The sequence below is a fragment of the Ceratotherium simum genome, chromosome 17 (assembly GCF_057802395.1).
Source record: "Ceratotherium simum simum isolate JZ-2026a chromosome 17, ASM5780239v1, whole genome shotgun sequence".
NCBI classification, from domain to species: Eukaryota; Metazoa; Chordata; class Mammalia; order Perissodactyla; family Rhinocerotidae; genus Ceratotherium; species Ceratotherium simum.
The window spans coordinates 47,743,964-47,765,501 of record NC_141916.1 but is presented as its reverse complement, the minus strand read 5'-3'; the positions used below and the strand labels follow the sequence as shown (position 1 = coordinate 47,765,501).

At 41.0% G+C, this 21,538-nt stretch overlaps 1 protein-coding gene across 7 annotated transcripts in view; it reads right to left on the bottom strand.

The window, feature by feature from the left end:
* DUSP16 (dual specificity phosphatase 16) overlaps positions 1–21,538 on the bottom strand; it is a 95,885-nt gene that overhangs the window by 5,475 nt on the left and 68,872 nt on the right. For all 7 annotated transcript variants that reach the window (XM_087442726.1, XM_087442723.1, XM_087442722.1 and 4 more), the window contains 3 exons: positions 15,802–15,965; positions 3,562–3,721; positions 275–398 (listed from right to left, as the gene is read on the bottom strand). In XM_087442726.1, coding sequence (XP_087298852.1) covers positions 275–398; positions 3,562–3,721; positions 15,802–15,965 — 448 coding nt within the window. The remainder of the gene's footprint in view (positions 1–274; positions 399–3,561; positions 3,722–15,801; positions 15,966–21,538) is intronic.

Genomic DNA, 21,538 nt, shown 5'->3' with positions numbered 1-21,538 from the left:
ATAAACTCACATAACAGGATACAGATCTCTGGATTTCTTGTTCCTTAAACTTAATAAGTAGTCGAGGATGAATCTAACACACATTAGGGTAGAATTAATGCTACTATAAAAATGCATTCTTCTCCAGTCTTTGAAAGACCATTTAAAAATCCACAGTCACAAGAGTGTAACTAAAATCATCATGATCTGGTTTAATTTGGTTTCTCACCATCATAGCTCTTCATGTTTCGGGTCAAATGAAAAGACAATCACACAGGTGTGTTCGTGCCCTCACCTGTAAGCTTCATCTAAGGACATGTCCATCCTCTTCATGATGTAGGCAATAGCGATGGTGGCGGAGCGGGAGATCCCAGCTAAACAGTGCACGAGGACACACCCATTGGAGGCTTTCGCTTTCTCTGTACGAGTCAAATTCAAGAAGGGTCACTAACAACAACTTCGTTCAGCAGTGAAATCTTGTTTCCATTTACTTACTCAATGTCTTTCATCTGACAACTCAAAGTAAATCTCATTTATTCACCTATTTTTCCTTTCAATATTCTTTTAAGGAGATAGTGGAAGATAATTTGCCCACTATTTACATATAGGACAATGAAGGTCCAAAATGTTAACGAGCAGTTTGTCCCTAACTCAGATGGTCTGACTCTTAGTCAGTACTTTTCATCATGTATTTTTTACATTATTTATTATTTTAATAACTTTCCCTGAGTATAAATCCTACATTGTGATTATGTGATTCTCCCTGTTTAGTGTAGAAAATTTCAGAAATACAGAAGTACAAAGAAAATAACATCCAAAATCCTAAGATTTAGCTAATATTTAGTTTACCCATGACACTTCACAACTTTTTTCTAGTTATGTAGGAGATATTAAATTTTTTTCCAGTTTTGAGATATAATTGACATATAACATTGTATTACTTGAAGGTTGTACAACACAGTGATTTGAGATACAGAAGAGATATTAAATTTCTAAGAATATTTTTTCATTTCAAACATATGTGACATAACATTACTATTTAAAAAGCAGGGAGGGGCCGGCCTGGAGGCGTAGTGGTTAAGTTCGCATGCTCTGCTTCGGTGGCCTGAGGTTCGCGGGTTCGGATCCTGGGCGTGGACCTACACACTGCTTATCAAGCCATGCTGTGGCAGGCGTCCCACATATATAAAGTAGAGGAAGATGGGCACGGATGTTAGCCCTGGGCCGATCTTCCTCAGCAAAAAGAGGAGGATTGGCAACAGATGTTTTCTTCCTCACAGAAAAAAAAAAAATAACATAAATTTAAAAAAATTGAAAAAGGGAGAGGGGGCCAGCCCGGTGGCACAGTGGTTAAGTTCAGCACGTTCTGCTTTGGTGGCCCAGGGTTCGCAGGGTTACATATATTATCTATTTTAATCTTCACAATATCCTTATAAGGTAGATACAGTATCTTCAGTTTCCAAATCAGGAAACTGAGGAACAGAGACGTTTTAAGTAACTTACCCCAAATCACTTAACTAATAACCAAGGAAGACGGGACTCAAATACAGTTTGGCTCCAAAGTACACACTCTTAATTACCTCCCTGTATTGCCTACATGCAAAGTCATGAGTTAGGTGTGGTGAGGTGGGGCAGGAGCCAGGGAGACAGCGAGGAGGGAGGAGAGCCCGCACCAGCAGCCAGCTGGGACTGGGGGCACCTCATGAGGGTCCCACAGCACAAACAGGCAAACCGTGTTTACTGCTGCCTACATTAACTAAAAATAGACATAAAACTCCATGAAAATGTGAGTCCTTTCAACAAACCCAGACACTTACTGAAATTTAACCTAAGTAACAAGAACAAAAAACCTACGGGCCTACAAGTTATTACATCCTGGTATGAGGGTATGTCTTCAAATGACATACTCTGCCATGACTAACGATGGCTTAAAACGCCCTGGAGGAGCACATGTGGGCTGGATTCCAAAAACGGGCTGGAGATTTTGCCCTGAATTATCTGGGTGGGATAAGGACGGTGGCCCTAGTAAATAGGGCCAAGCAAGTGAAATACTGCTAAGTAAAAATATTTTCAGATGTTACAAATAAATTATGATGTGTTTGTATGTGTGTATTGAACGAACTTGCAACATGGTAAAATTCCTTTTGTATGAATTAAAAGTGGCAGGATGACCCCAATATCTCCCACGAGAGAAGAACTATGTTGGCAGCAAAGTTACTCATATTCTCTCTTTTCTGCCAACCCTCCTAAAGCTTTGACATTGTCATGACTTAACAGAATCAGGTTCTCTTCTAAATAGATCCTGAAATCGAACTTTTAGCTGAAATTAGAGCCAAATGTCTCTGGATTGATGTGACATAACAATGGGAACATTAACCAAAATTGTTATCTTGTCAAGAGGCAAAACTGAATGATATGCTGAATATTTCCTAGAAGTACAATGGTGGGGGGATTAATGTGGGGAGTTTTGCTTGTGATTATTTTAATGTCAATTATCTAAGCCATTTATCTTCAGATGGTTCACAGAATGTAAATTAAAGGTGAAAACTCTTGGCAATCTGGAATCTTGAAAAAAAGAGGACTGTTTCAGAATTATCCAAAGTTCCAAAAACATCATCTAGAAAATTCCTCTCACAGGTGAAAGGATATAGTGAGAGGTTTAATTTACATAACTTCACTTTTTAAAAGGAACTAGCTCTTTTTTAAAAAAAAACTACAGTAACCAATTCAGAGTATTTAATTATGGATTTGAGTGCTTACACTTATGTGACTAGGGGGAAGAAAATAACACAACTCCTCCCATGGAGCACCAAGAGTCACACCTTGTTACGTTGCTCAGGAGCCAGCAGTGATTCTCCTCCACTGAAACCACATTTCACATACACGCCACCAGTTTACTGCCAGCAGACCTGATCCTGTGGCGCTCAAATGTCACAATAGCATCTGAAGCCAAAAGTCAGGGAGGCTCCAGGACTGACAGGCCCAGTGAGCAGAACAAAGTATGTACAGATCAGATCTCGTCACAACCAACGCCAAGGAAATGAGCAAGTGTGTGTGCTAGAATTTTATTAGATCCAGTAACTACTTGAAATTATTGGCACATGGACTGAGGCTTAGAAATCTTGTGACATAAAGATTTTAAATGTAATGGGATTTGTTTTCACAGGGTTTAACTTTTCTCTGGGGAAAACATAGCAGCAAGGCAAAAACAGTTTGAGGAATGCCACCAGTTTCCAAAGTCTTTTATAGGATTTGAGAAACTGGGTAAAATATTTAACCCTAAAAGTGGAACTGATTTTCAAACACTTACAAATACATAATCACAGATCCCATCCGCTTAACCTGGGTGGTGTTAAGTTAGCTAGAATGTCACATGGCCGGTCCCTTAGGGACGGCATGGCACACACAGGTGGCCGTGGCAACTAAATGAGATAAGCAGCATCATGTGTTGTTTTCGGATTTCTGAAATCTCCGAAATACGCTCCTTTTCTCTAAAGAAAAACAAAGGGGAGGAAGGGAGGGGGTACACTTACACACGAGACTATAACCCAAAGGACCTGTGATGTTACTTGAGCTACTTACCAATGAAATCGACTGATTTGTCCAACCACGGCAAAATCTTTTCACAAAAGCTATCATTCACAGGCACTCGCAGGAAATGCGACTCGGGGATAAAGTCGGGCTTGGGGCAGGTGTTGCTGGCATTTAACACGTAACCAATCCCATTCTGCTGCATCAGCTCCTACGAGGGGATGAGCAGTAAAAGTGACTAACAATATACACACTCATTACAAAACACACAATCACTTTGAAAGAGCAAAGTTTGATCATAATGATAAAAGTTACTAATTTCCTTGAAATAATCAGAGTTCATTCAAGCGGTAAAATCCAAAAGCTGAGCAGGCACAAGGACCTTCAGAGACATAAGTTCAAAGCAGAGTTTTTAAGGGCACAAAAGGCTGTTTTAAAATAGTATGCATGAAGATCACACATCATCAGTATAGTCAACTCGCTAGTATCTTCACGACTAGAGAGACAAGCGGAATAAATACAAAATAAAACCACAACCATTTACCATGACTCGAGAATATACGCACACACAACAAGAACACTTTCTTCCCAAACTGAACATGCTGGTTGTTCTCTGACACCGTCCTAGGCAGTCTTCTCTCTCTAAATACTCTCTTGGAAGGCTGAATCTATTTCCATAGCTTTAATTATCAGCTCTACCTGCTGATGACTCTTGAATCCTCTTCAATTTCCAACCCGTATTTCCAACTACCTACTGGATGGTCCTCAGGCCCTTCAAACTCAAAATGCCAGAAACTCAACACACTATCTTTCTCCTCTCTCTGCCCCAAGTTCCTGATTCCTTTCTGTAATCCAACATTGGTTTATGGTAATAACATCCACCCAGACACTTGAGCTAGAAAATAGGATCATTTCATTTCGTTTCTCTTTCTCATGACCCCCATCCACATTATCTGCCAAATCCTTACGGTATCCCCTCTCCTATTTATCCTCTCCTCTATTCCCAGTCGCCCTCGGTGGTCAGCCCTCACCATGATGACAAAGAGCAACAGGGAGCTCTTGACGTCTGCAGTTTTCCTCTCCAAACCATACACTGAACAGAAGCTGGAGTACCCTTTCTTATCATCAAACACGGGCTAAGTGCTTTATCCATCGTATCTCATTGCCTGCCCCTGTCCCATACAACCTTCACATCCCCAAACATCACATTTTCACACCCTTCCGTGCTGCTGTTCACACTGCTCCTGTGCCTAGCAGGCGCTGGTCCTCTTCCTGATGATTCTCTTCCACTTTTCCCACTTTGTTTAAATTAACCCTACTATGAACTCCGTCCCCCTGATACACAATTCACACTACAGAGAAGCACCCAGCATACTGTGGGTATTCTTGTCTCTCCCATTAGGTAGTGAAGTAGTGAGATCTTGGACTGATTCTTGCTTGTTTTTCTCCCTTTAGCACCAGGTACACAGCTGCATTCAATACGTACGTGTTTGTTCACCTAACACCCGGTCCACCATCTTCCAGGCAAGTCCCACTCCGTTTCATCACCCATTGCTCCTCTCAGGAAATGTTCTAAGCCTGAAATAATTCTCTTCTAAGCAACTCTTGTCACTTCTTCCATTTCTTGGAATGCTACCTCCTCTACAAGTCTTTTCCAACTACCTGAAAGACAGTGGGTAATTTCCTTCCTACTTTACCCTCCCGAAACATGCCAATTCCCTAATCCCTTCATTTACCGCGTTTGGCATAATAAATACACTTTATTTTACATTAAAAAGTAGACTTAATAAATCCAGATCATGTATGCAGCCCTTGATCAACTGAGACGACATTGTCAAGAAACAGCTTCTGGAGCCAGGCGAGCTTCTGAGAGTGACCGACCCTCCAGTCTTCCGATGTCTCGTGTGCTTCTGTAGGTTAATCATCAGGCTGTGAAGATCTTAATGGTGTTTGCTGCTAAACTTTTAAACGTTTGTACATGTAGCAAAGGTCACATCTGTTTTTCTACGCTGAGATTATCTACCACTGTCTGACCAACCACAGTGTCTCGCCTGTAGAACAGCAAAGGTCACTGGAAAGGTTCAGGCCTTTCTCACCAATGGTCCTTAAAGACAGGAACCATTTTATATTTCTTTCTCCTTTCCACCAACAGAACTACAAAAATTTATTAAATTAAAAGGAAGTAGTAACATCGCTTTCCAGTTCTGAGAAAAGGGGCTGAGACTAACAGTGTTGTCTGCTACACACAATCAACAGGCAGTTCTCACTAAGGACAAAACATGTCACAGGTCAATAATGACTATCCAATTTGATTTCCCCATAGGAACAATATAACAATGGACACCTCTGACAAGTAGCCTAATAACCTACATTTTGTAGAAATGACCACTTAATCAACCTTAATTCAATAAAAATAACTTGTTGGGTACCTTTGCTAGAGGCCTATTAATAACATACTATTATGGCACATGGCACATATTAACAAAATACCTTCTAACATTCAATGAATGCCTACTATGTGCAGGCTACTGTGCTAAGCATTTAAATGGACTGTCTCCTTTAATCCTCACAACCACCCATTGATGTGGGTACTGTTATTATTCTCATTTTAAAAATGAGGAAACTGAGAGGCCAGCCCAGTGGCATAGGAGTTAAGTTCACACGTTCTTCTTCAGTGGCCCAGGGTTCACAGGTTCGAATCCCAGGCATGGACCTACCCACTGCTCATCAAGCCATGCTGTGGTAGCATTCCACATACAAAATAGAGGAAGATGGGCACAGATGTTAGCTCAGAGCTAATCTTCCTCAGCAAAAAGAGGAGGATTGGCACTGGACGAGCCAGTCTTCCTCACAAAAAAAAAAGGGGGGGGGGACTGAGGCTTAGAGAAGTTACACAATGTTTCCAAAGTTAGGCAGCAAGCAAGTGGAATAGAGTCAAAATCCACATCCAAGCATACTCATCTCCAGCATCTGTCCTCTGAATGGCTGTACTCTCCTGAAGTCCTTTTTAAAGCAAATTAGACAGAGCAATAAAGTAACTAGCTTACATCCAGACACTTTTTTTTAACTAAATGAAGTATTAGAATATAAAGTTTTAATTTCATTCTTTTTTACCCTTTTTAACTGTAACAAAAGTAGAAAGTAAAGGAGCACCTCTGGGCATGGACTCTTGGAGCAGACTCTCGGAGGGCCTCAGGACGCCAGATGGCTACTTGAGGGGACTTATCCCAGTCTTATTTGGCCCCCTTTGATCCTTACTGTCACCACAACTGCAGCTGGAGGCGTTACAGAGCTGGTCCCTCTGCCACGTTTACTCCATTCCCTGCCATGGGTTGAGGACGGGCTGCCCACACGCACGTCCACGGCCCTCACGCTGACCGCCCCACGCACGCAACTGCAACAGCGCGGCCACGGCTGCACAGCAAGGATCGTGGGAAAGGGCAGTTCTGACCTGATTTCAGAAACAGCAATAATCCCAGCTTACAACGCTGTTTATACCTCAAAAGTATTCTTCACTTATAGAACAATGTACCATAAAAGATGCATTTATTTTTTTTAAACATTTTATTTATTTATTTATTTTCCCCCCAAAGCCCCAGTAGATAGTTTTATGTCACAGTTGCACATGCTTCTAGTTGCTGTATGTGGGACGCGGCCTCAGCATGGCCGGAGAAGTGGTGCGTCGGTGCACGCCCGGGATCCGAACCCGGGCTGCCAGCATCGGAGTGTGCGGACTTAACCGCTAAGCCACGGGGCCGGCCCAAGATGCATTTAAATAGTAGCTTTATTTTAGATAACTGGCAAAGGGGGAGGGGAAAAAAGACATTAATGTGTTGAAATTGAGTGATGATAAAATAATTTAAACACGAAATGAGAAATAAATGGAATAATTTCAATAGTAAATAACTTGATTTATAAAAATTTTACTTTAAAAAAATCTATTTATTAAATCAATTATCCAGCTGCTACCAGAAATTCTCTTTGTAATAAAATGGGACTTGATAAATAAAACATGGTCAATTTTAAACACAAAAAAGCCAACACAAATCCTAAAATGTCATCATATAAAATTTAAATGTAATTTGGCTACTAAATTAAATATCATAAATAAGTACCCTCTCATGGATTGTACTTACTACGTCAGTGGAAAAAGTCAGTTAAAGAAGGAAATCATTAAAAATGATACATATATACATGAAAAATTTTTATTTTTAACTCAGAACAAATAAATGTACATTAGTTCCCTAATTTCTGATGCAGGATCGCGGCTTTTTCTTTTGTTTTTGATAATTAGCTGATTGGAGTTCTTAAGCAAATCATGACCAAATGCGTCGACCACTTACAGATTCCTTTTCTTTAAAGAGCAAGAATCTGTGAGACGACACCAGCACAGAATCCTTCTAGATGACGACTGTCCCCTAAATATTTTACAGTTGCCTTACTCCCCCTCCCAGTTTAGACAGAAAAAAAAGTAAAGCAATTTCTTTCCTGAATCTTTCGAAAACATTTAACTTAGGTCATAGAAAAACAACTCTATTCCCTCATTCATATTTCACTGGTCTATGTAATATTTTAATGTACGTAATTATAATAACAAAACACTGGCCTAAACAGGTTTGAGAACAAATACAGCTGCCTCCTGGTAAGCACACCATTCAAAGGGTGCAAGTAGACAGGCTACAGCGCAGAGCCTACTGCCAGCCCCGAGGCAGCGTTCACCTGCTGGGGCATCAGGGTGGAGAGGTCAGTCCATCTCTGAAGTCAGTTCAGGCTTCTGCTGCAGTTTCATGTAACTATGCCATTAACTCGCTCTCCTAATTATTTTTATGAATGTCCATATAAGTGGTGGAAAGGGCATCTTACGTCAATGTTTCTGACTGGAACTGGGATGGAACTACAATGATGAAGAATGCGTCTGACTGTTTTGTAGAATAATGATTGTTTTTATTCATAGACAGATGTCAATGACTCTTAGTAACTATTATAAAGTTATTTATGTAATTCATTCAGTTTTGTTTCAGTATGTTGTGTAAAATATTACAACTGAGCATTACTCTGTCCCATAATTAAACATAATCTTTAAGCTTCCAGAAAGGAGTCATCTTATACTGTTTAATATTTAGAAAACTTTGTGCTAAGTCTGCTCACACTTTCTTTCTACTGATAAAGTAATCTTTCTTCTCTGGCCTTCAATTATCCTTCTAACACCTTGGCCTCTCTCTCAGTTCTCTGAACCACTCACCTTAACCCCTCAGTCCCATGAGACCTAGTCTGGTCTCTGCCATTGCCAACCCCTCCCTAACCTCCGCCCCACACAAGCCACTCCAGGACTCCTCCTCTCCTTCCAGCTTACCCTCTCTCACGCCACCACTCCTGGAATCCTTCAGTCCCCCAGCGACTACCATCTGTTATCCTACCTCCTTTTCTCTCTCCTTCATCCTCATCACATCTGTCTCCTTTCCTTGCCCAACTTAAATTCTGTGGTCAATTATTATAACCACTTCCTTGCTTTCACTCTCAATTCCTCTGTCCCACTATCACTTCTTCACACTCACTTGGCCAGATTACAACCCTGGTGAAATCTAATTCTCCACCTAGTCTGCCGCTGCTCCCACGCGGCTGAATGTGGGGAGAGAAAAACACTCGGCGACGCTGCCGGATCTCACTCCCACGTCACGCTCCTCGGCAATCATTTTATTCCCCTAGTCCATTCACTTTCCCTCTCTCTTAGATGCCGTTCCACCCATTTCCCTTTTTCTTCAAACTCTCTATATGTCCGCCCTTCACCCTCACTCTCAGCTGAAGGACAATCTTGTTTCCCACTACACTAGGAAAATTGAAACAATCAGAAGCAAATTTTGATAAACTTCCACCACCACATTTAGCCTCAACCTGCACGTGTACCTATACACTCCCCCTTCCTCCTGTTACTAAGGATGAACTCAGTGGGGCATGGAGTAATGAAAAGTATATGGGTACTGGCCCCAGAAAAACCAGAGCACAGCTTAGCACGTTACCGTTCATTACCTGAGTGATCTTGGGTAGGTTAGCTGACCCCCCTCAGCTTTAGTTTCTTCACCTGTAAAATAGGGCTAATGATGCATATTTTATAAAGCTGTTATGAGGATAAAGTGACTGGCACATAATATAAGAAAGAATCTCAGTAAATGTTAGTTCTCTTTCTTTATTCTTATTTTAAAAATAGCTCATGGGAATATAAATTTGTGCTGCCACTATAGAAAACAGTATGGAGGTTCCTCAAAAACTTAAAAATAGATCTACCACATGATCCAGCAATTCTACATCTGGGTATTTATCTGAAGGAAATGAAACCACTAACTCGAAAAGATAACTGCACCCCCATGTTCACAGCAGCATTATTTACAATAGTCAAGACATGGAAGCAACCTAAGTGTCCATCAATGGATGAATGGATAAATAAAATGCGGAGTGTCTGTGTATACACACATATACACACACATATAGGTGTATATATATGTACATATATGTATATGTATGTGTATGTACATATACAGGTATATATACACATATCACATATATAATGGAATATCATTCAGTGATAAAAGGAAGGAAATTCTGCCATTTGTGACAACACAGATGGACCGTGAGAGCATTATGCTATGTAAAATAAGTCAGACAGAGAAAGACAAACACCGTATGATCTCATTTATATGTGGAATCTAAAAAAAAAAGCAAACAACAACAACAAAAAACAGATACAAAGAACGGATGGGTGGCTACCAGAGTCAGGGGGTGGAGGGGGGTGAAAAGATGAAGGGAGTCAAAAGGTACAAACTTCCAGTTATAGTATAAATAAGTCATGGGGATGTAATGTACAGCATGGTGACTATAGTTAATAATACTGTATTGCATATTTCCAAGTGGCTAAGAGAGTAGATCTTAACAGTTCTTATCACAAGAAAAAAGAATTTGTAACTGTGGTGATAGCTGTTAACTACTCTCATTATGGTGATCATTTCACAATATATACAAATATCCAATCATGCTGTATACTTGAAACTCATATAATGTTACATGTCAATTATACCTCAATGAAAAAATAGCTCATAAATCATATGGTATATGAATTATATCTCAATAAAGCTGTTGCCCTCTCCCCCTGCCCAAAAAAGCCAGTAATGTATATTTTTCACTAATTCAAACTGTCCTTTCTCCTAATTGGCCTTAAGCAGGGAAATTACACTGAATGGAGCAGGCTAGATATAAAAAGTGTTCATCTGCAAAGAAGAGATCACCCCTAAGAATTTAAAAAATGGATTCTAGTTTCAACAGACAATTAAGAAAACTTTCAAAAAATAATATTTGTGATTAAAATTATTATTGATTATGATTTCCATTCACTATTTCTTCCCTTCAAAAGTTTTTCTCTGGGGCCGGCCCTGTGGCCTAGTGGTTACGTTCCGTGCGCTCTGCTTCAGGGTCCCAGGTTTGGTTCCCAGGCGTGAACTGACAACACTCCTCAGAGGCCATGCTGTGGCGGCGACCCACATACAAAATAGAGGAAGAATGGCATGGATGTTAGCTCATGGTGAATTTTCCTCAAGCAAAAAGATGAAAATGGGCAAAAAAAAAAAAAAAGAATTTTAGAAAAGTCCTTTCAACTTGAAAAATAAAGTTTATTTTCAAACGAACAAACAAACAAAAAGTTTCTCCTAAACCATGAAATAAACTTTCCCTTGTGGTTGGACCAGTTTCTAAATATGGGCTCCAGGAGCTGTTAATGTAGACTGTGGAGTAATATATGGAGTACAGCTTAACATATGGGCTTAATAAAACTGCTCTATTTAGTCAGGTTTCCCAAGTTGAGCTAGGCTAAGGACAGAGATCCCATTAAATCACTGTGCGCATTGCAATTCTAGATAACAGAATTGTAATTTTTCAATTCAACGCATAATTTTGCATCTGCCACTACTTTTGCCTTCACAATTGACCTTAAGTCCTACTTCCTCCTTCTAGCCTTCAACCCACCACACCCATTGTATCCACTGCTCACCTTAGCATCTGTATACTCCACCTCGTGATGACAGTAATGAGCGTCCCTATAAACCAGGAACGGCACTTGGTGCTCAGCATGTCATTTCATTGGAACCTCACATGAACACTGGGAGGCAGGAATCATTACAGTTTGTAGGGAAGAAACCGAGATTCAGTAACTTGGCTCAAGTGATATGGCTGGGAGGGTGGAGACCCGGGGTGCAAAACCGCTCATCTCCAAGGCTGGCTCTCAGCTGTGCTGCTGCAGTATCGGGGGTTATCCTGTGAGTCCGTCACCTTGTCTGGTGAACTACTGTTGAATGAACAGGTCTTGTCTAACCAACTTGTACACTGCATGGTGTTCTACACATAGTGGACAAGGAATAAATATTTTTGCTGATAATTTTGATGACCTTTTGTCTTCCTAAGTCACATGGAAACCCTGAAAGCAGCATTTGGCTATCTGGGGTCTAGGCTACTGCCTAACTCTCATAAGAGAGCAACAGAGAAAGTGGCAGTAGTCCTAGTGGCAGGCAGAACAATAAGGTAGCATAGGAAAACCAATCCTGCATGTTAAAAGACTAAAGTAAGAAGGCACACAGAGAATGCTGACAGCACACTGTTTAAAATGGGGAAGGGGGCGACAGAACTGCTTTAGTGAAGAAGCTGACGTGTTTCACCGCAGATGCAGCTCTGGGTTGGTAACTACTCGCCATCGGTAATTCCGTCATACACTACGTGCATTTAGGTGAGAAAAAAGTCCCTATTTGACATTTTAAGTGATAGGGGAGAAAAACGATCAAGAACTGTTGTCTTTCACATAGTAACTAGAGATTGTTGCTCAAATCCCACGCAGTTCAGAGGTGAACTGGCACCAGCAAACCACTTTTAGTAGAATAGGTGTTCCTGTTCCAACTCTAGTACAAAGACTAGAGGATCAAAGAACAGACTGCAAGAAACAAAAGTACAGTTGTGAGGAAAAAGGAAAATAAAAGTATTCTTTTTGCTACCAATGACTTCTCGTGGTCTTTTACAGAAGAGCCATGTCTTTGAAACCCAAGTAAAAATTAACACACGCTGAGAATGCTGACCTGCACTGTCCAATGTGGTCGCCACAAGCCACATGTCGTACCGATCACCTGAAACGTGGCTAGTCCACACTGGATGTCCCGTAACTATACAACAGACACCAGATTTCAAAGAAAGCACCAAAAAAATGTAAAATAGCAATAATTTTTTATATTGATTGCATGCTGAAATGATAATATTCAGATATATTGTGATAAATAAAATGTTATTAAAATTAATTTCACCTTCTTTTCACATTTTTAATAAGACGAGTGGAACATTTTAAATTATGGATGTGGCTTGCATTATATTTCTACTGGACAGTGCTGGTAAAGAATATGATGTGGAAAACACCAGGGAAAGAAAATCTCAGTTGTAATTCAATAGACTGTTAAGATTTGTCAGTCCTTCACAGCAGTCCTTCCCTGTTCTGGAGAGGTCCATTTTCCAGAAGATGAGTATTTCTGGTGATATATAAACACAGGACTTACAGCCAGAGCAGCTTGGGTCTGAGCATGATCTCTGCCGCTGACCAGCTTTGAAGTCAGTGACTTCCCAGCCAAAACAGCGTGGGTACGTGACTGAACGCTCAGGGCCAACCCATCTCCTAATCCTATTATGAGGGTTAAATGCAGTAACATAAAGAGCCTAGCATTTTAAATGGTAAATATTATGATCCTCCTAAGAAAATTTCTGTGACATGCTTTTAACATATTTTGGTGGCACTTTATTAAAAAAAGTAATAAAATTAGTGGCTTTGTGGTTGCTGTTTTTAAAGACTTCAGCTTTTAAATTTTAATTAAAAGGAATGTACTATTAGGAAAGATGATACAATCTTCATCTTTGGATATCTTTAAAAAAAGAATGCATGTTATGTCTTCTGGAAAGTTTAAATCCGAGTGTTGAGCAGGAAGGTTAGTTTACGCTATCTGTGAAACAGAGGCAAATCTGGTTCTAAAACTCATCATCACCTGGGTGACGTTGCAGAATTCATTTAACATTTCTGGAATATCGATTTCCTCATTTATCGAATAAAAGAGGCTGATTAAATGCTCTCTAAAATCCCCTTCAGCACTAAGACTCTTCTCAACCATGAATCTAGAGGTTAAATATAAATTTCTATTCACCACTTTCAAAGCTGCCAGCCTACCAGTACCTTTTTTTTTTCCCGTGAGGAAGATCAGCCCTGAGCTAACATCCATGCCAATCTTCTTTTTTTTTTTTTTTTTTTTTTTTGCTGAGGAAGACTGGCCCTGAGCGAACATCTATTGCCAATCCTCCTCCTTTTTTTTTTTGCCCCCTTTTTCTCCCCAAAGCCCCAGTAGATAGTTGTATGTCATAGCTGCACATCCTTCTAGTTGCTGTATGTGGGATGCCACCTCAGCATGGCCGGACAAGCAGTGCGTTGGTGCGCGCCCGGGATCCAAACCCAGGCCGCCAGTAGTGTAGCGTGTGCACTTAACCACTAAGCCACAGGGCGGGCCCCTATCAGTGCCTTCTTATCTCTCACTGTCCCCTGTCTATGCACCTGTTTTAGAGAAGCTTCTGACAGTCTCCCATAACAACTACTCGCCCAAGCTGTCTTCCCTGTGAACTTCCATAAACCCTACAACCATTTCCTCTCAATGCATCTGTGGATGTATCCTGTTTAATATACATTTAGAAGCCAATTAAAATAGAGAACTACCCTCCTCACCCTCAGCTCCAGGTTTCAGTTGAGCTGCTCTCACCTTGCAGGCACTTAGAAAGTTGTTACCTGACACATTTGTTAAATCTGGAAAAGGGATATAGCAAAATGAATGTACCATTTAATGTCAAAAGTAACAGAAATGATCAGTAACACAATTATTTTTAAAATCACCTGCTGACTTGTTAAGTTTTACTTGGGGTAATTCTGAACAGCATCCTTAACTAGGAATTTTATTTCATGTTTTTTATTTTTTCTGACCTGAGGATTAAATGAAGCATCTCCAGCTTTGTCTCAGAGATGCATGTGACTTTAGGAAATTAATTTTGCTTTCTGTGACATAGTTTGCTTATCTCTAGAAGAGAATTAATAATAATCACATGCTCAAGGCATTGTGACCCTACCAGAAAGACTCAGTACAGATTAAGAACAATAAGCTATCAGATTTCAAATATCTCAAGGTGAGAGCAGACACAGTAACAACAGTGTCGAGGCAAAATTTTGAAGAGGCAGGAGTTCTGAGAATAAAAAAGAGAAAAAAAAGCCTCATCGCTGCCCAATGATAGGGTATTTTTGCTTTCCATGTGCTAAAACAAGCCAATCTGGAAGCTTATTTTATAGTCAGTCCAATTCTCTCAGTGACTCAAGGAGAAAATGTTAAGGTCCTGCCCTTCACATAGGAAAGCAGCACTTGTAAATCACGAACAGCTGAATTAAGGTCTTCAATTGCTTTTTCAATTAGAGATGATATAAATAAGAGGCTTCAGAGAAAAATCACTTTTTCAGGCAGTAAGAGCACTGTTTTCTAGCACTACTGGTTAAGAGCATAAAGCCATGGAGGCAGACAGATTTTACTTCTACTACTGTTATGCTTGTACCATTATATGCAATGGCCTCCATCAGTATGGGTTCCTGTATGGGGCACACCTTGCTCAGCATGGCCCACATCCCTTCCAGCAAGAATTATTCTCTTCCCTCTTCTTTCTCAACCAAACTGCTCCTATGAGCTCCAGACAGGGCGTGCCTACTCTTGCCCCTGTCCTCACCATCTTGTTACCACCTCCCCCTACCCCTCCAGCCAGCGGTCATCATGAGGCCCTTCCTCAATCCAAGCCCACCTGAGTCCCTTTCTAGTGCACTGCAATAAATAAATACATTTCTAAATGTGAAATAACCTAGGAAGCATCAGCCTTCTTGAGGGGGCCCAATTACTGGAATAGAACAATTAATACCCTAAGAAAACAAGGCTAAACGTCTGAAAAATCCTGTCCTATTCCAGGTCTCTGGGACCTATGAGGAACAAGCAAACATGACAGCAGTTTAGGTTTCCTATGGCAATCAGCAACGTCAAACAAAACAGGCTCCAAAAGATGATGCAACTGCTCGCTGGGGAGTCACAGAGGACGGTGTACTTCCTTTCTGGGAGCGGGTGTGTTCGCAATGACAGCTAATGGGCAAGCGCTGTTTCTCCAGCTGCTAACAATAAACCCTGCAACGAAGGATATTTTCAAAGCACCCACCTTGTTGAGGACATCTCGCTGGCAGCCAAGATAGAGATTGGGAAGAATTCGGGTTGGCCCAATGTTGGCAACAGGTAAGCAAGGCTGAGAGATGCAGGTAGGGACTAGAGTGGACTTTCCTTCACAGAGGCCAGGGAAACAGCGGGAGAACTCAGCAAACCCACCTAAGAACAAACATTATAAAATTATGCCATGCACAAAGGTAAAAATCAGCCTTCTGTTAACTACTCAAATAAAACTGTTTAGAAAGAAAAATCAAATCCCAGAGATGCAAGTGGACACAACTGCACACGCACTCCTGTCTCAGCTGCCAGCTGCTGAGTCTGATGTATAATCCAGCACTGAGTCTTGGGTGTAGGGCCACAAGAGGGATACGCAAGCCCTGGAGGCACTTTAAACGGCTCCCTTCTCCTCACTCTCTTCATCCTCCCACATCCTACACTTTCTCCCTGCTCCCCAGCCCCCACGTGAATGCTTCCTTGTGGAACTAAAGAGGATTTAAAGTAGCAAATAACCAAGTCAAGACAACTATGCACAGAAGCAAAATGGGGATATAAAAACATGTGAACTGAGGCCAGATGTTATTTCTTCAAAATAAAAGTAACTTAAAAATTCTTTCTAGAATTAACCTTAAATCTTCCTGCTATGTAGGCTTTTTATTTCAAAGGTATCACACACATAGTCACCCCTACTCTTACAAATATTCTCTACATCAAGGTTCCCATAATTACCACTGATGCCTGGGTCTCCCCAGGCATCATTTTGCCGAGCACTATGAAGGAGTGCTGACAGACCCTAATAGCTTAGGGTATATGAAGCCCTGGCGGCAAGACTGCCGGACTCAGAGGAATTTAGTTCTTTCTAGTCCTGTCCTTATAATGATCTGCTCTATGACTTTCATTAAGTCACCATCTTGCCACTTCTCAGTGAAGAGAAATCTATCTAGGCATAGAGGCACACTCACCTCCGTTGGGAAAAGAAAAAATGAATAAGGTCTTCACTGGGTTTTCCAATCTAAATACTCCTTGCTATCCAAATCCAAACCCAGGAACTAAATAGATTCTGATAAATTTTCAGATAAGTCCCTTGCTATCCAAACCCTCACTACTCACTAAGTTCAAACTCAGGAACCAAAGAGATGTGGATCATAGAGAATACTTGTATATTTTTCATACTCTTTTATTAAAAAACAATTAACATGTTAAATCTTATTAGAAGACAAGGCAGCCCCACTTTTACCTCTTTAATCAAGCCTTAAAGAAGACTCTACAATCTCATTACATATTTATCTCCATCTCCTTGTACGTCTATTAGCCTCTAGTCCACTTCCAGAAGCACACAAAATACACCCTCAAAAACTGCACAAGTGCAGGGAGTCGAGGGGAAAGTGTCAGCCCTTATCATCCCCTGTGTTATGTCCAATTCAAGCAGAATTCACTAGACCCTGTGTCTATCGCCTAGGCTCAGTACAGTTCTACAGCACAAGCTGGGATGGCAGGAGTCGGTGACAACTGTGCCCCCTGCAGAATGCAGAAGTGCACATTCCTAGCCTCCAACCTGACCAAGTGTCTACACCGTTTTTACTCATAAGCAGTTTGCTTACTGAAGTTCTAAAGGTGACCTGATGGCAAGAGTAGGTGGTTCCATTATAGAAATCCCAAATTCCTCTGTGTGACAGATGAGGCCCTCAGGATCTGAACCTGTACAGAGTCACGGTTTCATTTCTCATCATTTCCAAACATGCCCTCCAGCCACACAAACCTCACTGTTATTTCACACTTTCACACTGTTCCTCATCCAGGAATATGACGACCACCAGTGCCCTGTCCCGTGCATGCACACACAGCATACAACCACACACACACAAGCCCCACGACCGTGCGGGCTTCACCCCTTTCTGGTTGTCTGATTTGGCCAAGCTATTTAAGCCCTCTGGCTATTAGTTTCCTAATCTATGAATGGGGATAATGATCATACCTACCTCACAGAGTTGTTAAGAGGATTAAATTAGTTAATACATCTCTAAAGTACCTTGTGCCTGGCACATAGTAAGCACTCTATAGGTATCAGTAATTATTATTTCAAGATGGTGATCATATATATAGGACCCAGCCTCCTCTGTGAGGCCTTCCTCTGCCCTTGATCTGCAGTGAATTGTGTAGCTACACCTTGTCAGGATTCACCAGAGAAACAAAGGGAAAGAGGCAATGGTTCTAAGGTTACATTTCCAAAGTGTGCTCCAGAGCACTGGTGTCCTGCAGGAAGCTGACAGATGAGATATTGGTCCAAAGTAAGAGAAATACTGCGTATCGTATGTCCCTGGGAGAGTCACGGCAGACATTAGCATATTGAAGGCTCCAAAAAGTATCTCCAAAGAAACTGGTTTAATTTCTCTTAACTCAAGTAAGTTTCCCAAACTCATTTGACCATGGAATGCCCCCTTCTTCTTCCCCCCCTAAAATCTATTAATAACTAACGGAACTCACACTGAAGGGAACACTATGCTAGAGCCACTGCCACTACTGAAATGGAGTCAGAATTCCCACACCCGAGAGTATAACCTACAGACAATCTCAAAAAGGGGTCGGCCGATATTGGCACATGGATATGAGTGTCACTGTTTAAAATTTATCCTTTTGTTTCTATTAGGGTTTTGTTCCTTTTCAGTCTCTCTAATTACATAATACAGTTATTTAAGGTGAGGATATTTTCCCAAAGTAGTTCTTCTAACAATAAATGTTAAGTCTCATCATTCTTTGCCTATCTTACACCTACCCAACAAAAAAACAGGCACTATTTTGATTATAGTTTAGTTGTATGAGTTTAAAGTTTAACTTCTATTAATGTCTGTGGTTCTGGTGTTTCTCTAAAGAACTGTTTTCATATTTTTTTCTACACTGGTTCAAAAACGGTTCATGGGATGGTCTCTCATTTAAATCCAACAAACCAATATTCTAGTAAATGTGCTCAGAGAAAAGAGGAATCAGATGATCCAAGGAAACTCCACTTGAATTCCATTTTATTTATTTATTTTTTATTTTTTTTTTTTAAAGATTTTATTTATTTATTTTTTCCCCCCAAAGCCCCAGTAGATAGTTGCATGTCATAGCTGCACATCCCTCCAGTTGCTGTATGTGGGACGCAGCCCCAGCATGGCCGGAGATGCGGTGCGTAGGTGCCCCCCCGGGATCAGAACCGGGGCCGCCAGCAGCAGAGTGCGCGTACTTAACCGCCAAGCCACGGGGCCGGCCTGAATTCCATTTTAAATATAAGTAATCAGAGAATTACTGAACATTTACTATGTGATGAACATTGCTCTAAGCACCCTACCAGTATTTATTCAATCTTTACAACTACCTATAAGGTAGGTGCTATTATTATCCCCATTTTATTTTATTTTATTTTTTTTTTTTTAAGATTTTATTTATTTTATTTATTTTATTTTTTGCCCCCAAAGCCCCAGTAGATAGTTGTATGTCACTGCTGCACACCCTTCTAGTTGCTGTATGTGGGACTCGGCCCCAGGATGGACAGAGAAGTGGTGCCTCGATGCACACCCGGGATCCGAGCCCGGGCCGCCAGCATCGCAGTGCGCGCACTTAACCACTAAGCCACAGGGCCGGCCCAATTATCCCCATTTTATGGATAAGAAAACAGAAGCTCAGAAAGACACAGGACAACACTGGGAGAGCAGGGAGCCCAGCAGTCTGGCCTGGAGACTGCACTCGCAATCGCTGGGCTCCATCACTTCTCTGAATTCCACGGGATTAACTCTCTCCAGGACGTGGGGACAGCCTTGCTGACACCTGCGGGGTCCTGCCCTCAGCAGCCGTGACCTGCTAGGTCTCAACACCAGGCAGAAAATCACCACAGGCCTCTCCCAAACTGAGAGAACAGGCTTGCTTCCCCACAGCCATCTGGTTCAAAAGCTTCCACGAGAAAAAAAGGGAAGGAGGTCGGACATGACCAGAGACACTGAGACGCACTAATGCGCTTCGCATGAAACCAATAACAAAGTTTACAAATGAACTAGTTGAAATATGACTACAGTCACTGGTTTTCCTGATCAGAGTTTGCAGGTTGGTAGTGAAACTGAATCTCTGTCTGGATGACTTTCAGGCCATCCCCACAGAACCAGAGGGGATACAACCCTGCAACAACCGCAACCTGACAGCCAGCCAGCCTGGGCTGCCCCAGGTCAGCGCTATCGCTAATGAGTGCAGCGATCTTCAATCCCCGAACTTTGGTGGACCCCAACAGTGAGTGTGGCTCTAGAAAATTCTAAGACAGAGAACAGAAACAAATGAGAGAAAGGATCCAGTATTCAGCCTCAAAACAAAACCCCAAAGCCAAACAAAACGACAATAAAACATTGTAAAACACATTATAAAACAAAAAGAAACTTCTTTTTTAGAAATCTTTTCAACTAGTCTCTAGCACAAACCCAAATAACCTTAAAATATTTAACAGATTCCGTTGAAATCAGACCATTCATTTAGTGCTCAGTCTGGCTTGAAATGTCCCAAACCATGGCTCCTAGTCACTTCCAGAAAACACTACCTCAGCCAAAGAGTACATTTTCCCTGATCTTTATCTCTGACTATGTTCCACTCTGCTGACATCCTCCTTCATTGACAGTTTTTTCCATTCGCTGACCTTTCATTCATTGTTGTACTCTGGTGACCCCAGTTTCATTTCATTAATTAACAACAGATGAGCCACTGCCTGATTTCCCCGAACCCTTGAACAACTATCTGTGGCCTCATCAGCAACTCAGTTTTGAAATATGTCTAAAATGCCCCTCTTCCTCTTACAAACTAGATCTAATAAGAAGAAAAGTACAATTCACTTACGTAAACTTTTTGTTACAAATGGCTGACAGATGCACAGAATAGTCATCTTATCCGCCCTTGTCATAACTCTCTGCTGTCCCCAAGACTCCAAGTAAGAGTCCATCACAAGAAGACAACATCAGTTCATTAGCCTCCTTTGTTTACTGTAAAAAACAGTCCTGAAAAACTCACAAGCTTCTTGAAAAAGTTTTAAAATATTTTTTAAAGTTGTTCAAGGATTTGACTCATTGTCCAATCTTGCCAAGTTTCTCTTATCCCTAGATTTTATGCTGTTTATCATCTGGGAATGTAGAAAATAGAAAGTTGTATAACCCATATGTGCATCCTTAAGATAAACCTGAATCTAGGAACAGCTGTATCCACTATGCCCCTTTATGCTGGAAGTATTTGTTTTTAAGAGAAGCGAAGACACACAGGCAGATACCCTCGGTCTGTAGAGAAACGTGGATGGAGAGACTGGCAGACAGAGACATGCAGACACCTTTGGTCTCTACAGATATGGATGGACAGGCAGAAAAACTGCATTGTTAAAATCCACATTTGTTTGTTAGTGTTCCACAAATCCAACCAGTAGAATGCGTGTTTATAAATAAAAACGTATATATTACTTCGGACAGAGAAAATACTTGGTATAACTTAAACGCATTCATAGTGTGTATATCACTTTATTCTAATTCAGCCGAGAAAAATTTCTTCTCTTAAGAGCACCTCTTTCACAATTCCAAGCGTAAATACCATTTTCTGTAAAAGCCAATGTGAACCACCTTTCAATTTTCAGAGAGAAAAAATCTTCCAAGTAAAATAAAATACATACAACAACTCTACTAAACAATTAATCACTTTTCTCCTCCCTCTGACCCTTGCAAACAGTTACAAATCACGTT